At 40.4% G+C, this 16,515-nt stretch overlaps 2 protein-coding genes across 3 annotated transcripts; both read right to left on the reverse strand.

Annotated features, from left to right (window-relative positions):
• Positions 1-2,710: 2,710 nt before the first annotated feature.
• On the reverse strand, positions 2,711-4,307 carry LOC135336404 (uncharacterized). The gene is made up of 2 exons (XM_064532166.1): positions 3,993-4,307; positions 2,711-3,809 (listed from the first exon to the last, which is right to left on the reverse strand). Exons 1-2 carry the CDS (start codon positions 4,283-4,285, stop codon positions 2,765-2,767), a joined length of 1,338 nt encoding a protein of 445 aa, XP_064388236.1. The 5' UTR covers positions 4,286-4,307; the 3' UTR covers positions 2,711-2,764.
• A 2,200-nt stretch (positions 4,308-6,507) lies between these two features.
• On the reverse strand, positions 6,508-15,759 carry LOC135335893 (uncharacterized). Of its 2 annotated transcripts, none has more exons than XM_064531562.1 (10): positions 15,165-15,759; positions 14,756-15,060; positions 13,198-13,290; positions 11,928-12,138; positions 11,449-11,540; positions 11,267-11,371; positions 7,474-9,749; positions 7,327-7,395; positions 6,826-7,167; positions 6,508-6,667 (listed from the first exon to the last, which is right to left on the reverse strand). In XM_064531562.1, the coding sequence occupies exons 1-10, from the start codon at positions 15,236-15,238 to the stop codon at positions 6,659-6,661; spliced, it is 3,576 nt and encodes a 1,191-aa protein (XP_064387632.1). In that variant the 5' UTR covers positions 15,239-15,759; the 3' UTR covers positions 6,508-6,658. The 2 variants fall into 2 exon arrangements, with proteins under 2 accessions (XP_064387632.1, XP_064387631.1); XM_064531561.1 differs by having other exon boundaries at positions 11,449-11,541; positions 11,890-12,138; positions 15,165-15,475.
• Positions 15,760-16,515: the final 756 nt, after the last annotated feature.

Below are 16,515 nucleotides of genomic sequence, written 5' to 3' on the forward strand. Positions count from 1 at the left end.
ATTATAATGCCTGAGACAATAATTGTAAGGATGTATGCTTAAGACAGCTATGGCGTAGATAGTAACTATATCTATGCGGGAATGAAATGTCGAAGAATATTATTAGAGAATGTATATAGATGAGTGACCTATAGCTCAACGTTTCGGCTTGCATGTATACTTTCCACATTATAGTTATCAATAGTGTGTAATGACTAGTTAACCATGGTATGGTATAGACTGACAGCTCTCACTCAGTAAATATGGAAAGAACCTCACACACTGAGCATGCGCAAAAACACCTCAAAGCTTACCCTGGGCCGGGATAGATTCATCGATCACCCCTAGGTATAATAGCTATACCCGTCACCCCTGCATGCATGGGTAAGCTAACTGATCGTCACAATTCGGGGTAACGGTTTGATACACTTGGCTTGCCATAGCCCCGCTCCTTCTCATATTTATGGGCTCCCAGAGGAGGTTGCAGACATCACCTGCCAGTTCACCTTTCAATTACATTCCAGGCCAAATTGCTTTCATTTTTGCTGTATCACGGAAAAGCAGCCACTTCTACCTGACATTCTTCCCCTTTCTGAAGGTACATGAGCCCCTTCCCCTTGCACGTCTAATTGTACGAAGGGATGCCTCAGGCACTCTTTCAACTACTATATAATTATATTCTTCAAGTACATGCAGAAAGTGATGAAGTGCCACGTCTAAACACAGTGGAAAAAAATCAAGATTCTGGAAAGAGCAGGAAATGATCGGGAAACTCTGGAAGATTTTGATCTAGGTCCCAGGGAAATAAAGGGACGAAGGATAATTACCATTACTCCTCTACATTGCAGTCATGCATATTGAAACATTTTAATGTATAAGTACAGTTTCAGTCTTCTTTTTTCTTAGATACTACCTCAGCCTGGAATAACCAGCATTTCAATATGGATGGGACTTCGCTACAAACTTTAATTGTAATCTCTCTGACGTACTCTTTAACTATACTGTTCTCTGTCTGTATAATTATTATAGTATCAGGTCTCAGATTAGTATTAGCTTACATTTTATAGCTATTTTCTGTTGACCTCTGCACAAATTTGTTGATAAAAACCTGTAGAGTGGCCTCAATAAAAAGCTTGTAGCGACGCACTGTAATCTAGCTATGTGTCATAATTATTACACACAGTATCTTTCAAGCACTCATGAATGCATAATTATAGTGAATAAACAGTATCAGTTTTGTGTAATAAAAGACCAATGCATGTACATTAATACATTGAAAAACTGTTTATAACGGTCACCATGTATATAATATATGCACTGTTTCTTTATTTAATTCTTCGATATACCAAAGAAATCAAGTCACCGATCCTTCAGTAAATAGCAATGAAAGCAGACAACTCACCCGTTAAGGTATACATATAAATATAATGTCAGGGATGTGCCCACATGCATGCAATGGTCAGTGGTGGTGGTCAGTATGAACTATACCTCTAGACAAAATAATAAAAGCATAACAGACAGATGCGTGGTATCAGTATGCATTATATAATACATGCATGCATGGGGGAGTGCATGTATTATGGAATTCCATAGCAGAGGCCATGATGAAAGCATAACAGACAGATGCATGTATATATACGCATGGTGTATAGTGACCACCATAAAAAGGTGTGCTAATTTTCTTTGCTAGTACAATATTTACGAGCAAAGAGAGCTGTTTTGTAGAAGAGGGGCGTGCATGTGTGCGTCTCTGTTGTTACTGTTTGGGGCTGTAGCTGCCACTATAGCTTTTATGACTATGTGCGCTCTCGTGGAGCCACGGCAGTTGGGAGTACATTGAGCACAGTATAGAGCTGTTCTTAAAACTTGCACAGTATATTGTAGCTCCCTAGCTGTATATATTATAATATATACAATGCATGCATGTATATAAATTAGGAGAGTGCACTAACTATATGAGTTAAAAAAATGCACACAGTGTGAAAATAAAGGCAATTAAGTGTTTGTTTGTGTTTGTGTTGGGTGGAGGGGGGGCAGTCAAGCTTGAGTGGTTGCTAGTTATTAATGCTTGTTACCCAGTGAGTAGGCAGATCAAAGCAATCCAGTGCTCAGTATGGCATGTTGCATCACTACCATGCATGGCAACCATATATATTGCACTGCATTATATGGCATAATGCACTGGGATTATATGCACTTGCACTGTGTGTAAATGCAGTAGATTTCTGCAAGAGATCCTTTTGGGACTTATGCTATACTACTATTATACTTTTAAAACTAGTAGTGGGAAGAAAACCTAAAAATTTACTATGGAATTCAGCGAATACACTAAATTCTTTCAAAAAACATGTTTTTTAATATGACCATGCAGTCAGACGAGTTTAACGTCATTGGGCAACAAGTTAGTTATTGCAGGCACCCTCGTGCATGCAACATGCCATATATTGCACTCTGCATGGCTGGGCAATAACTAATACATGGTGTGTTTTATTATGCCCTTAATATAATAATTATGCTTCCTCCTGTTGGTCTAACTTGTACATGCAGCCAGTGCTGTTGTGACATGCATGCATAGTATAACTTTATAATTATAGGCATTGTATATACACTTTTATTAAATTTTAATGTAACAGTTATAAACTTATATGTATATAGTGTGCATGCAGAAATAAAGCTAAAGCTAAAAGTTCTAACTTGTGACAATGATACGATTCAGGGTGAAGACCACTAACCACTAATGATATTCAGAGATAAAACCATCACTGCATGTTATGAGGCAACTATTTTAAAATATAACAACAATTTTCCTTGAAATGGAATCATTTTCATTTTGGATATCGACATCAATGTCATCTCTTACTAATGCTGCTGCTCCAGGAACAACAAGAAAACATTCTGGGCCAGTATAGCAAGTGACATCATTTGAGTACCCATCAGTTCCAACAATGGACATCAATACAACAAGTGAAGTATTTGAATAACAGCTGAAAGATACAACCACAGTGTAGTCTTGCTTAGGAGCTGGATCACTAGGAGTGACGCTAAAGCGCATTATTTGTATTTGAGCTCGATCATTAACTATGTGAAATATATTAGATATTTGATTGGCTCCAGGAGATATAGACAAAACTCTACTTTCACCTTGTACACGATTACCTTGGGGAAAAACAACAAACGGTTCGAAGAGAATATTCTTTGCATTAAAAAAATCTACACCATTGTCTACTAGAGGTAGACTATCACAAAGCTGTTCAACTGGAGAGGTTTCGATATTCTCATTGGCATCGTTGCAATACCATTTAAGTGGTTTAAAGATATTTTGACAAAATCGGGAAATTGGGAGTAGTCTAAGAGCAGGAAATGCAAGCCTTAACCCATTACCAAGCAGAAAGCAAAATACAGAATCAAAATCTTTTCCTGACATAAATTTGGTCACATTATTTGCCTTCGAATAAATATCGCAAACTTCGGAGAGAAACATTTCAATTGCATTGCAAAACACTTCACTCTGCTTACGTATATCAAAATTCAAAGATGTTGGAATTTGAATCTCATATTCGCCATTTGTAGAAGTTTTTATTCCGTTATATTGTGCAGATTGCTTGTAAGACTTTCGCTGTTGGTCATAATCTAGAAGAACATCAGCAAAAATTGCAGCATTCGACTCTGTTTCATTGCACGTTTCAGTAGAAACGAATACACTTGCATATGTTTGCGTACTACTTTGGCGCTTTGTTTCAGACTTTGACTTTTTAGACTGTGTGTCTTGAGGCAGTTGTGAGGGTACACTTGTCCATATAAACTTCGCTTGGCAAACATTTGGTCTGCCTCACTGTCTGTGATATTTATATTCTCGACTCCACTAGGCTCAGAAAAGTTAACATTAATAGTAAGCTGCTCAGATCCATTATTGATGAAACATGTACTGTGGTTTGATTTGCATCCCAAACAAGATTAATCTGTGATGCATCACTGTCGTAAGCTGATCCTAGCGCCCCATCCTTGCATGTCACAGAGTCGAATCATCATTCTCCACACGGAATTCATTCACTGACATGGGTATGCCAGTATCCTTTGATTTATTGCCAAGCATGTAAATCACATCCCCTTCAAGTGTTTCAGCACTCATGATGACTGGGTCAGCAGGGTTCACATGAAGCTTGAATGATACAGGCTGTTCCTGAGCAGTATTGTTGGAAAGAATCGCACCCAATGTAATGGCTAAAATTGATACAGCAAGCACAAAGGTAATAGTAAGAACAATCACGAGAGAAACCTTCCTTTCCTGAGATCTAGACATTATCATTTGCCAGCATTCAATTTGTTGTAATCAATGCACTAAAGAATGATATGCAATTATAAGTTCCAGAATCTATCCGTATACTGCATGTGAACACATCATAGATTACGGCTGGTATAATTATGTCATGGTTTGTTGTGTTACTTTAGTCTCAGCTCCATTAAGTATATATACATCGAACTAAAAAAACATTTGCAATGTGAACGTTATCATGCATAATTTAGTTAATTTTGTTTTGGAGGTTATGTTGTTCATGGGTAGACCTATTGTCAGATGAAAAATCAGCTTGTTTCGCACATCCGTTCTCATCTGGCAGCTGTCTGATAATTGATACTTTAGTCTAGTCTACCTCCTCCCAGGTTTTTTTACATATAGCATCCTTTAAATGCAGTTAACAAAAGCCTTCAGCTGGTGCAATCTCAACTAGACAATTCCAACGAGCAGTTTGGAGGTCAATTGCAAACTCAATCGCTTCAAAGGCTATACAAGATCAGCTAAATACTACCAGTTGGATTTTACAACAAAGCCTTTCTGAGCAAGAAAACAGACTAGAGAATTTAGAGTTTATTGTGAAAGAGCTTGAACAATTTCATTTGGGTATCCTTAACCCCAGCAAACTCTTGCAGTGACATCTCTCAAGACCGACCATTTGGAGAATATTGGATTACCACTGACAGTATTAGCTCTCCTGTTCAGGTCTACTGTGACATGAATCGAACAAGCTGTAGCTGCAACACTGCAGGAGGATGGATGAGAGTAGCCAACCTTGACATGACTGATCCCAACCAAAACTGCCCAGAGGGATTGAGATTTATAAGAAGGACAGAACCACCACTGCGTACTTGCGGCAGACATGCACCAGGTTGTCTGTCTACTACCTTTTCAAGCTATGGGGTGGAGTATTTAAAAGTGTGTGGTCGAATTGTTGCATATCAGGATATAGAGAACTTCAGATGTTTTCAATCCATATATCCATATAACAGAGCTTTATCCATTGATGATGTTTACGTTGATAGTTTGAGCCTAACCCACGGACAGTCGCCTCGTCAGCACATCTGGACATTCGCTAATGCAATTTGTTATGTATGTCCCCCTGCACAAGACCTGACTTCCCCTACACTGGAGTTGTACCTCCCTTCATTGGTCAAGATTACTTCTGTGAAACTGGAAGCCGGCAAGCGTTTAGTTTTAATATCTTACTCAGATGATCCACTCTGGGATGGTCAGGGATGCAGGGGTACCAGACTTGCTGTGAGTTCAAAAACCCACTGTGGTTCTGCAAGCAACTCCCTCAACCAACTACAGATGATATCGAGTTGAGGCTTTGTGGTGATGAGGATATTAACAATGAAGATATACCCATTGAAATATACATTCACTGAACAAGCTTTCATTACTATGTACGTATAGTGTTATACATGCATGTATAATAGTTGCATGCTATTGCCATGCCCATGAATATATATGCAAACTAATAAAAACTAGTACTCCTGCAAGTGGTGTGAGGACGAGCATGTGAATGACGTTGTATAACGGATGGAGTTATGTTCTCGCGAGGATTTCTTGTTTCTACACATTTTGGTGTTTCCCCCATGCAGCCAATCCTAGCAACTTTTCACATTGCAAATGTTTTTATACTTTACAATTATAATAATGCACAAAACTAACTCTGTCAACACTTTGTGCAGGCAGAATTGCACAACAGAATCCAAAGGAATGCAATAGCATGGAGCACTTTAAATACGTACTAGCCTCGTCCCCACACCCAGTTCCTCTCCTTTTTAATTACTTGGTCGAGAGAAAGGTGTTAGAAGCTTCATCTCAAGACGCCTGTATATACAAGAGGCCTCACTACATGTGCGTGTATATGGGAGGCTAATTTATATACTACTTGTGTATAGAGTGCAGTATAACTTCGATTATGCGGACACATTTGTTCTAGAGGCAGGCCGGATAATCGAATAGATAAACCGCGCCTTAATCCACCTCAGAAGAGGCCCGGTGCAGCTCTAGCGAACACTAAGTATCCACCCACTCAGTTTGTTATTGCACCCAGCTTTTACTGCAGGAGATATGCTTACATATAGTTTGCGTGTTTGTATGTGGACAGTCATGTAATGTTGCCATGTAATGAGTAACTACAGCTGATGACATTGGTGATTTTTTGGTTTCAACAATAAATATAGTCTCGATTCCACAAGTACGCGGCGTATCATCAAGCAAAACTGTTAGGTAAAGATCAATAATGCAATAAGTGTTAAACAGATTATTTCCTCTCCACACTCACAATTTGGAGCAATTGGTAAATAAAAAGCACACATTCAGTACAAGAGTCCTACAGCTCTAGCTTTACAGTCAGTCACTCTCAGCACTCATAGATCACTGGGCCTGCATGTAAAGAAAGTACTACTCAAGCACATGAATTCCAGGTATAATAATATGTAGCTGGAAATTAATGAGCTAGCACATGCACTGTATACAATAAATGTGCATGTCCTACAGCAGAATAATTATGTTGGAATGAATACAATCACATCGTTAATTACCTTTTCTTTCAAGTACTGACAGATCTTGGTAGCAATCTCTTCCTTCCCCAGATCCAATAAGATCCTAATCAGTGCTCTGAAGGTTGCTTCGCTGGGTTCGTGACCTCTCCAGATTGACAAACAGTTGATCACTGCCACTTGATTGCTTCTACTTAAAAAAGTCTCTCGCCTCACGTCAGCTTGTTCACTGGCAGTCAACTTCAGTGGGTTGAGGTAGAGCTCCACATCATTAAAGTGCATAGCTACTGGAGCAAGGTCGTCTTGTGCAATCTCTCGATCCAACTGCTTGTCAGTGACTCCATGCTTGACCATCAACTCATGGAGGCTGGTGATCCCTGGATCCTATATAATACCGGCATCACATAAGAGATGCAGAAAATTAATATAAGCTAAACAACCTACTTTCGTACGCACAAAAAAGCAAGTCTCTGAAGCACTTATAGAACCAAAGAATATTTAATTTGCACTGAAATAGATGTTGTACAGGTACGAACAACGCACCTTTTGATCATCACCACTGATACTAAATACAGAGGGATCAATATCATCATGAGCCACACCAGCTAGGTCCTGTATGTACACGAGGAGCATAGCAAATGAATACAAGATTACGCCAACTCAATTCACTTACTAACATTCCACACTCACCAGAGGGTTTCTTCCAGTAAAGACGCTGCACTTGTTGAGAGTCTCCCTCAGACAGCTGTAAGTTCCCTCAGTCTCACTCCTCCACGTCTCAAGGGCCTGGACCACCTCCTGTATGGGACTGACAGACTGAATGTTGACAATGGAAGGGCACAGGATTCTTCTGTACATGCGACTGTTTTGAACTACTTGATCAAGATTTTCACTATCGGGGTGGGCAATTTCGCTGGCAAAATGGGAAACAAATGCACTGGAGATTTTCTCATTTTTCTTGGCAATCTTGTCACTGTGGATACACTGTATGGTGGTTTGATCCAGGCCGGCGTACGGCTCAAACTGTAAGAGGTGCTTGAAGGTGAGGCCAACTTGCTGTGTTGATTTGATTGTGCCTCTGTTGGAGGAGACAGCTGCTGCAATATCTTTGATGTTAACCAGTGGGAGGTTAGAGGGATTTTTCAGAGGATGTTTGACAACTTGATTTGGATCAATCACCGTTTCAATCACATTCACATTGCGACCAAAACTTTCAACAGTCTCACGGATTGTGCTCATAATTCTGGAGCGATGAATCAGACCTTCAGGTCGCACTGTGTCAGAGCGCATTTTGAGAACAAGAGATTGGCCATTTTCAGCAAGTTCGAGGTGTACGGTAATCCCATCATCGTTGCACCAGCAGATCCCACTCTTCCACACAGAGCAGAATCTTTGCAGGGAAGGGACATCATGCTGTACTCTTAGGGCAGGGGCAAGGCGAAACGTGAATACTATCCTCAGAATGAGGACCTGAAGGCAGCGAGGATCGAAAAACTCTGTGTCTTGAGAGGTTTGGAGTATCCAACCAAAGTGGTACTTGATGCTTTGCGATTCTTCCCACATTTGCTCTGGTATTTCGATTCGAATGAGCCCGGGAAAGAAGAGATATCGAGTGTCAAACTCAGGAACAGAAGCATCTCTGTCAGTGGAAGAGGCAATCTCCTTCGAAATGAAATCCAAGACTTGCATGTCCATAATTTCGAAACACAGCTCTAAATGAGACATGAAGGCAATCAGTATCTCTATATCGAAGCCAAAGAATGCTTTCTTGAATTTTGACAAAGGTACCACTCCAGTGCTTGAAGCTAGCTTGCAATGTTGGCGGAAATTTTCAGGAGCAAACACAGTCCCAGTGACTCTAGACAGAAGCGTTGCTTGGTCAATCACTAAGAAAGACTTCTCTGGAGAGCTGTCATTGCGGAGAAACAAGAGGAGACCTCTTTTATGTAGTTGGTCGCAGATCTCTACAAGGTGAGGGACGGTGCTGGGTATGAAAGAAAGAATGTCTTGGGTGCGTTTTGACAGATCCTCGTTAAGATCGCTTTTAATTCTTTCATATACATTTCCCAACGTCAAAGCAAGGTCGTCTTTGAAGCTCTCGGCAAGGTAGATATAAAAAGTGTGAGCATTCAGGCTGATAGTTTCTGGAGAGCGGAGAATGGCAGAGCTTTTCTGAATCTGTTTTCTTGCTTTTGTCATGTCATTCGAATCAGCAAAGCGGCAATCCATTGGAATGAACTCTGTGAACATAAATCTCGGGAATTGCTTGATAATGGGGGCAAAGATTCCCGCTTTGGCTTGCGGATCATCTCCCATTTCCGTTACTTGGTCGGCATGGCTACCAACTACTATCACGTGGGCTTTGCCTTTCAGATTGGTGCACTGGTTTTGGACAAGAGTCAACCAACGATACGTGGATGCAATAATCGCCTGCTCACTTGCTACAAGCTTAGCACAGAGGATAATAATGGGTGGTGAGGTTTGAACAGCATTCTCCAGAATGGCACTGTGGCTCGTGTAAAATTCTTTCTGGCCAGCAAAATCAAAGTAGATGATTCTCCCAAACTCTTTGGTGTATACTTCATACGGTATGATCCCCACTGTCCTCGCATCGACGCCATCTACGGGTCTTGCTCTCTTGAATATGGACCGAAACCCTTTTGGGCTCAGAATGGACTTCAACAGAGTGCTCTTCCCCACGCCACCATCGCCAATGATGAGCACAAACAGAGGAAGGTGTGGGGGTCGCTCGGAGGAGAGCTTTCCGATGAGCTTGCTGTGTTCCTTGTAGACATTGGCGGCCTTGGCTCCGTGTTTCAAGAGGAGCTTTATAATCGCTGGGTCGTTTGCCAAATCGAGAGGTGTCTTGCCTTCTTCGTTGGTCACATTCGGATCGCTATGGAATTTTACCAGTAAAAATTGCACTTTTGATTTTTGATTTTGCTTTACTGCTAGTAAGAGGATACCTATAGAATACAGAAGAGATGATAATTCTACACTAATGACATATCTAGATTTTAAAAGGGGGATTCTATAATTATAGAGCAATTACAGTACACGTAGCCCAAAATGTTAGGGACCATGCCCCTTTTTGGCTTCAAGTAGCCTATAGAATCTGCATGTATATAACTTATATAGCTGGCTAGCTACTAGGCTAGACATGGAGACTGAGTCTTTAAGTTACCTAAACTGCACAAATAAAGCTTAGCAAGGCTTACAAGAAAAACTTGCTAAAAAACTTGCTAACTAGTGCTTTGAACCCAAAGAACACCCTCTAGTCCGCCACTGTTACAGCTATATAAACATCGAATAACAGGAATATTTGGCGATTGAGCGAATCGAAGATCGCTAAATTTGAAACTGCCGATATTAAAACTAAATGGTGGTACTAACGTAACTTAGAGGTGGGTCCCCCACGAATGTGGGGGACCCACCTATACAGGGTCTCCCGCATTCGTGGGGGTTTCACCCACCCACACCCACACACACACACCCACACACACACAACGCAGTATATTCCTGTGAAAAGTGACTATTTTTTGCGTGACATTTGCTGTGAAAATCATGCATCACTTTGTACAGTGCAAAACAAATTCGGTTTAAATGGCTTATTTTACAGTAACTCCGGTTGTTCATAATCAAGAGCTAGCAACATTAACACTTATTATGTAATGGAAACTCTCGCTGGAACTTATAAGTCAAAGGATACGTGGACAATCAGCTGATAAAAAGGAGCTCATGACACGTACTACACCTTATTAAGGTGTTTTGTGGGTATTCTGCGAATGAGAGTAAAATTAATTGCAAAAATTTGTACTAGATCTAGCAACGAATGTCATTAAAACTACTTACGACTACTTCCGAACGCTTTGAATAACATTCCTTTCACAACTTGAGCTGAATTTAATACCGTATAGTGTAATTTTCGGGGGTTAAATATTTGTGGTTGAGCAATTATTTGCTATAATCATACATAAAATACTAACGACAATTATTATGCTTGTTACAAATTAAAAATAAACGCCAGATTTTACGATTATTTTACGTCAGTGCACGATTACCCAGATGTTGGGTAATTGTGGTACACGTGTGCAATGGGCACCAGGCCTTTTTTCGACCTAGCGTTCAATTAGAAAAATCAACCTGCATGCATGGGAATGAGGCTAACTCACTACTAGCCTCGTTCCCCCGAGTTGTTTTTATAGGCCGCCAACTAATATTTTTTCAAATTCGTTCTATTCAATAAGGCCTGGGACCAAGGCTAACTCACTACCAGCATATAGGTCATAGCGGTTTTACAGCTGTAGGGATGCTATTCACTGTCCATTTTAAAACTAAGGCCCTGCAGTTATTCTGTAAGTTGACAAAAGTACAGTGCAGCACGTGCCTATATCCATATAAAAGTACCAGAAAGATTCGTATATAAGAACGATTAACCGCGTATACTTCAAGTTCTAATCTATGATTACACTGAAAAACTTACCTCTAGGATCACAATGATGCTTGTCCACAAGATACTTGACTGTGTCCAAGTGGCCGTTGGCACAGGCCAGAGAGAGTGGGGTGTCACCAGCCTTGTTGACTATATCTGTGAAAATGATTGACTTGTTGAGCTGCAAATATTCTTATTTGTGAATAAATGCTTTTCTTGAGGTACTATTTCACCTTTTGGATTGAGGCCCACAGTTTCCACAAGATGCTTGACACAGTCCAGCCAGCCATAGAATGCACTCACTGACAGAGCACTCTCACCTTCCCCTGCAGTTGGATAGCACGTCATTGTAGCGTAGCAACCAAGTTCAGAGTGGTTAGGCCACTTTTGGCTAGGCAAATTTTTGCAAGTCAATAGAATGGCTCATAATGCTCAATACCCAAGTCGCAAAGTCATAAGCAAGGCTTACACTAGTCGATTACACCATTACCTACTTGTAGCTGCCAGGCTAAAACCAGACCAGCCAGCTGATCGCTTGCTACGGCCTTGTGCAGATGCCATGTATATAGTACTATAATTATACTTGTGGTGTACAACATTGTTTCTAGTAGGAATTTCCCAAAACAAGAATGTTACAAACGCAAGTAATTTAACTGAAGCAGTCATTTGCTGACCTTGCTGAGTGCACACACTCTCAGCCAACTTGTACTCTCCAATGCTCACTAGAGCTTCCACAATATCCTTCCACTGCATGTCAATATTCTTAATTTTGGCTGCCTGGAGAGTTGCTGCTGTGGGATGTTGACTCTTCTTTATGGTTTCCAGTTGGTCATTGCCCAATCCCAAGCGAACACCAAGTTGAAGCCATTGGTCACATTCCAGCTGACTCAGTTGTTCCAGTGTTGGGTACGAAGACAGAGGATCTACATAATAGTTAAATAGTATATGCTTAGGAGGAGATTTAGAAACCAAAAAGACTCCTATATAGTATTCCGAGTGTACTAAGGGGGCCATAAATTGTTCATTTTATTTCCCTATAGCAGTTTACTTGTACATAATTATACTACCAAGGGTTTATTAATTATAAAGAGAAGAAGGCACACTATCCTATACGTACTCAACAAAATTCATATCGGAGGCAGGATATACTACAAAGAAAAATATGTTAAAAATAGCATTCTTCGTATGGGCGGAAGGCCTATACCACGAGTCTGAGAATAGTCCGAGTTGCATGCCCTCTTCTTTTTATAAACCCTTGATACAGTGCAATATCACAGATGCCATGGCAAAGCACATGTGTGAGTGTGGTTTCCTAGCATTGAAACGTGAAATTTGCACCCGCAAAAAAATCCCGCTATACGGTGTTTGTGTGCAGGAATGTGTCACATCATTTTGATGGATCAAAGTTAGACCAATCTGATTATTACACTATTCACAAATACAGTAGACTCTCAGTAATCCAGCCACCTTTGGGACAGTGCAGCTTCTCCGGAATAGCGAGGTGGCCGTATTTCAGAAATGTTGTGGTTCTGTCTCAAGAATTATAAATCATTATGCTCTTGTAATCCATCTTTATTTGCTAAACCACACCCAAAGCGTAATATCCGGCCGTAATAAATACAACCTAGTTTGGGGCGGCCATGCAGTATACGGAATAACGAGTGGCCACATTTCAGGGCGAGTTTTGTGCAGTAAAAATCACCAAAAGGTCGGTATAATTGTATCGAAGTGGCTGTAATTCAGAGCCAGAATAGCGTGAGTCTACTAAACACAAATAAATATTATTCAACATTTGATGGATCTAGGTTCGAAGGTTTAACCAATCATATACTTATTGCATTACTCCAAACACCTTTAGAGAAAAAATAATTATGACCAACTGCGATTCAACATGCACTTGTATTGACTGTGCATGTATGACATCACACGGACTAGCTGTATTATACTGACCATGTAACTCACTAGATACCTACTCAACTCACCTCTAGGTCCAGGCTGGAACTCCTCCACATAGTCAGCCAAGGTAAGGTGCACGCTATATGTGGCAGCAGTCCGTCCATCACTGTCCTTGATATCTGTATGCATGGTTAGTTGAACAGGATTTGAGCATGAACTGACAGTATTGTGCATGCTAGTACCCACCCAGGCATTGATGAAACATACAAAACGATATAATATTGGCTTGTCAAACCAAGCAAAAATATATTTTGATGTTTTGACAAATCTATAAATTATTATAACTGGAGGTAAGGACGGACGCTAAATAAATCGCCAATGTCTACTAGGATTGTGATATTACAGATAATTTAAATATCGCCGGCATCTTGATTGTTATGACAAGTTTTCCTAGCATAATACCTTTTGTTCTGCCATCAGGTGATATTGGTGGGACACTAAATTACCCAATTAGCACATAAAATAGAAGCTTATATATCTAGTCGTCTTGTCACTCTGCTACATAGATATAAAATACATAATTATCTATAATAGTCCTCCTCTTGTGCAATTAACAAAGAGAGACACATGGCTGTACTGTTATGTGATCATTATTTTAGTGCGCATGTGCATCATAACTATGACCTTTGGCCTTCAATATTTGCATGCTAGGACACTGCACTATAACCGAACAAGTAGCTAAAATAATTATGGTCGGTCAAATAGCTAATTGCTCGGAAATTGACCGATGACCGAGTAGAGTAAGTCGCCGAACTCCGTCAGACATTAAAGTGCGTCAGGTAAAAGGGCGTGTAACGCACACACACTAACAAATGGCCATGGGCCTATTATCCAGCGAAAACTTGGATAGGCCAAGTCGCTTCCAGTCCGAGCAGTGATAACTTGAAAAAAACAACCGAATTTTTCGATTTTCGTCAGAACGATCCCCGTTTTTGCCAAACTACACAGCTATAGCTAACTGACACAAGCTGAGTACAATCTAGATAGAGTGCAGTACAGAGTGGAGCAATTCCCAGAATCAGGCGACCCTGCAAAGCGGAGCTACACTTCAAAAATCGAAAAATTCGGTAGTTTTTTCAAGTTATCACTGGAAGCGACTTGGCCTATCCAAGTTTTCGCTGGATAATAGGCCCATGGCCATCTGTTAGTGTGTAATTAGTTTGAATCAGTCTTGTTTTGTTTGTGCGTTACACGCCCTTTTACCTGACGCACTTTGATGTCTGACGGAGTTCGGCGACTTCTCTATTGTTATTTATACCTCGGCAGATAGTACAGATACATGCTTGTGATAATAATTATGATTTACAATCTCTCCAATTCTTCAATTCGTCAAAAATCTAAAATTATGTTGTCACATTTTTTCGCTTAACAACTGGTATTTCCAAATGAGATAACCCTACCTATACCGGGGTTATGAAACATGCTAAAAAGTGTTTGTGCATGGCCACCACAAGATGAATTGCGTATCTCAAATGTACCTCCTGTGAAGCTTTGCTAGCTATAGAATGGTGACCACTGCCACACACCTCGACAAGATGACAAACACCTACTGACACAGCTGCATGGACTAACACCCAGGCTCACCTGTGGGACAGTGATGCTCCAGTAACAGCTTAGCAGTGTCCTTACAGTTGTAGAGACATGCGTAGTGTAAGGGGGTCCAACCGTCGTTATCTGTAGCAGCTACAATCGCTCCAAACTTGATGAGTAGTTCTGCACTACAGAGATGGTTGTTAGCACATGCCAGGAGTAGTGGAGTGAGTCCACTCTTTACTCTAGTGTAGTATTCACTGTTGGGTGGAGCTCCTCTTTGTAGCAGCTCAAACACTTTTTTGTCACAGCCACCATCACTAGCGCAATAGAGTTTTTCCGCAAGACAGTAAGTTAAACTATGGGGAGATAAGAATTACTTTTAGTGTCTTTAACGATGCTGACTGATAGTTATAATAGCTGGCATAAACAGTGAAACAACAGTGACATCATGTATACTAACCTCATTTCAGGCAGTGACTTGCTTCCAATGTCTCTGTATAACCAAACTACTAGTGAGGATACGATCAATATCATCAGGTTGATTCAAATCGTCATTGGTTACTGCACACCACCAAACATGGTCACGTCAGTACACACCACACAGGAAAGGATGCCATATATTTACAATGGGGAACCACTAAAGCCATGGATGCAGACATACACATCTGAATGATCTAAGAAGGACAACACAATGCACATACCTGCAACCCAACACCAGCACAGCATTATACTTACATACTCACGTGGGATACATCGACTTTAATTATGCAGCCATGCATGCACTAGCTTACTCAATTCTCAGCTATAACTAATTCATGTGCATGACCATAAGAAGTAGTCATTGTCTATGTAAGATATTATAAGTACAGTTACCTATTAAATTAATAAGGCTAACACATCAGGGACTGCATAGTCCATTAAGTATATACTTTACACAACACACCATACACTCAACACCATGCACAAAGACATGCATACTCCTAATTATGCTATGTCTCTTGAGCATTGATTATTTTGGTTGGACTTGGCAGAAATCTTCTCTTCTCTTTGTATGCTCACAGGAACCTCATCGATGTTGAACAGCTTCAGGAGGGGTCAGAGGTCAAGCAATAATGGGACATATGTATACATATAAGTACATGCAACACAATCGGTGAATTCACTAGCTGTTTACAGTGGTCACCATAGGGCAGACCAACAGTGGCTGTATTTATCAGACCAGGAGTTAGAGTTTGCTGGAACAATATATTTTTTGGTATCAACAATTATTATATATATAGCAGACTAACAAGTGGGCGGCGTATAATCGCAACAAGTGTTAAAACAGATTATATTCCTCTACACAGTCCACACTCATGCATAGGTACGTCGGAATAATTTTAGCGTAATAGTGTCTCAACCAACTGGCCTTTTGCTCATCTCACCATGCACTGATACTATGTCAGGCTTAGCAATTGGTCACACCTGTTCTTTCACTTTGGAGTTATATATACCATGCAACCTCAACTTGAACTTCATTGACTTCAAGAATGACTTTGTGAGTACATAATTATATATGTTAGCCCGTGCAAAATAATTTTCGTGGGATGGATGCCAGTGTTATTTTACAACATTCATTTTTTGTATTGTTGCATTGTTGTGGTATATCATGAACTGACCATACCTGGGTAATTGTGACCTATAATCACATGCAGTATATACGGTTAGATAATCGTACGGTCATAGCCTCGATCCCAGGCCGCATCAAGGGGAGAAAGACTCTTTCTCCAGAGGGCCTGGGCTAATGAATGTTAGTCAAAAGTAGAGTTTGT

This window comes from Halichondria panicea, chromosome 5 (genome assembly GCF_963675165.1).
Source record: "Halichondria panicea chromosome 5, odHalPani1.1, whole genome shotgun sequence".
Taxonomy (NCBI): Eukaryota; Metazoa; Porifera; class Demospongiae; order Suberitida; family Halichondriidae; genus Halichondria; species Halichondria panicea.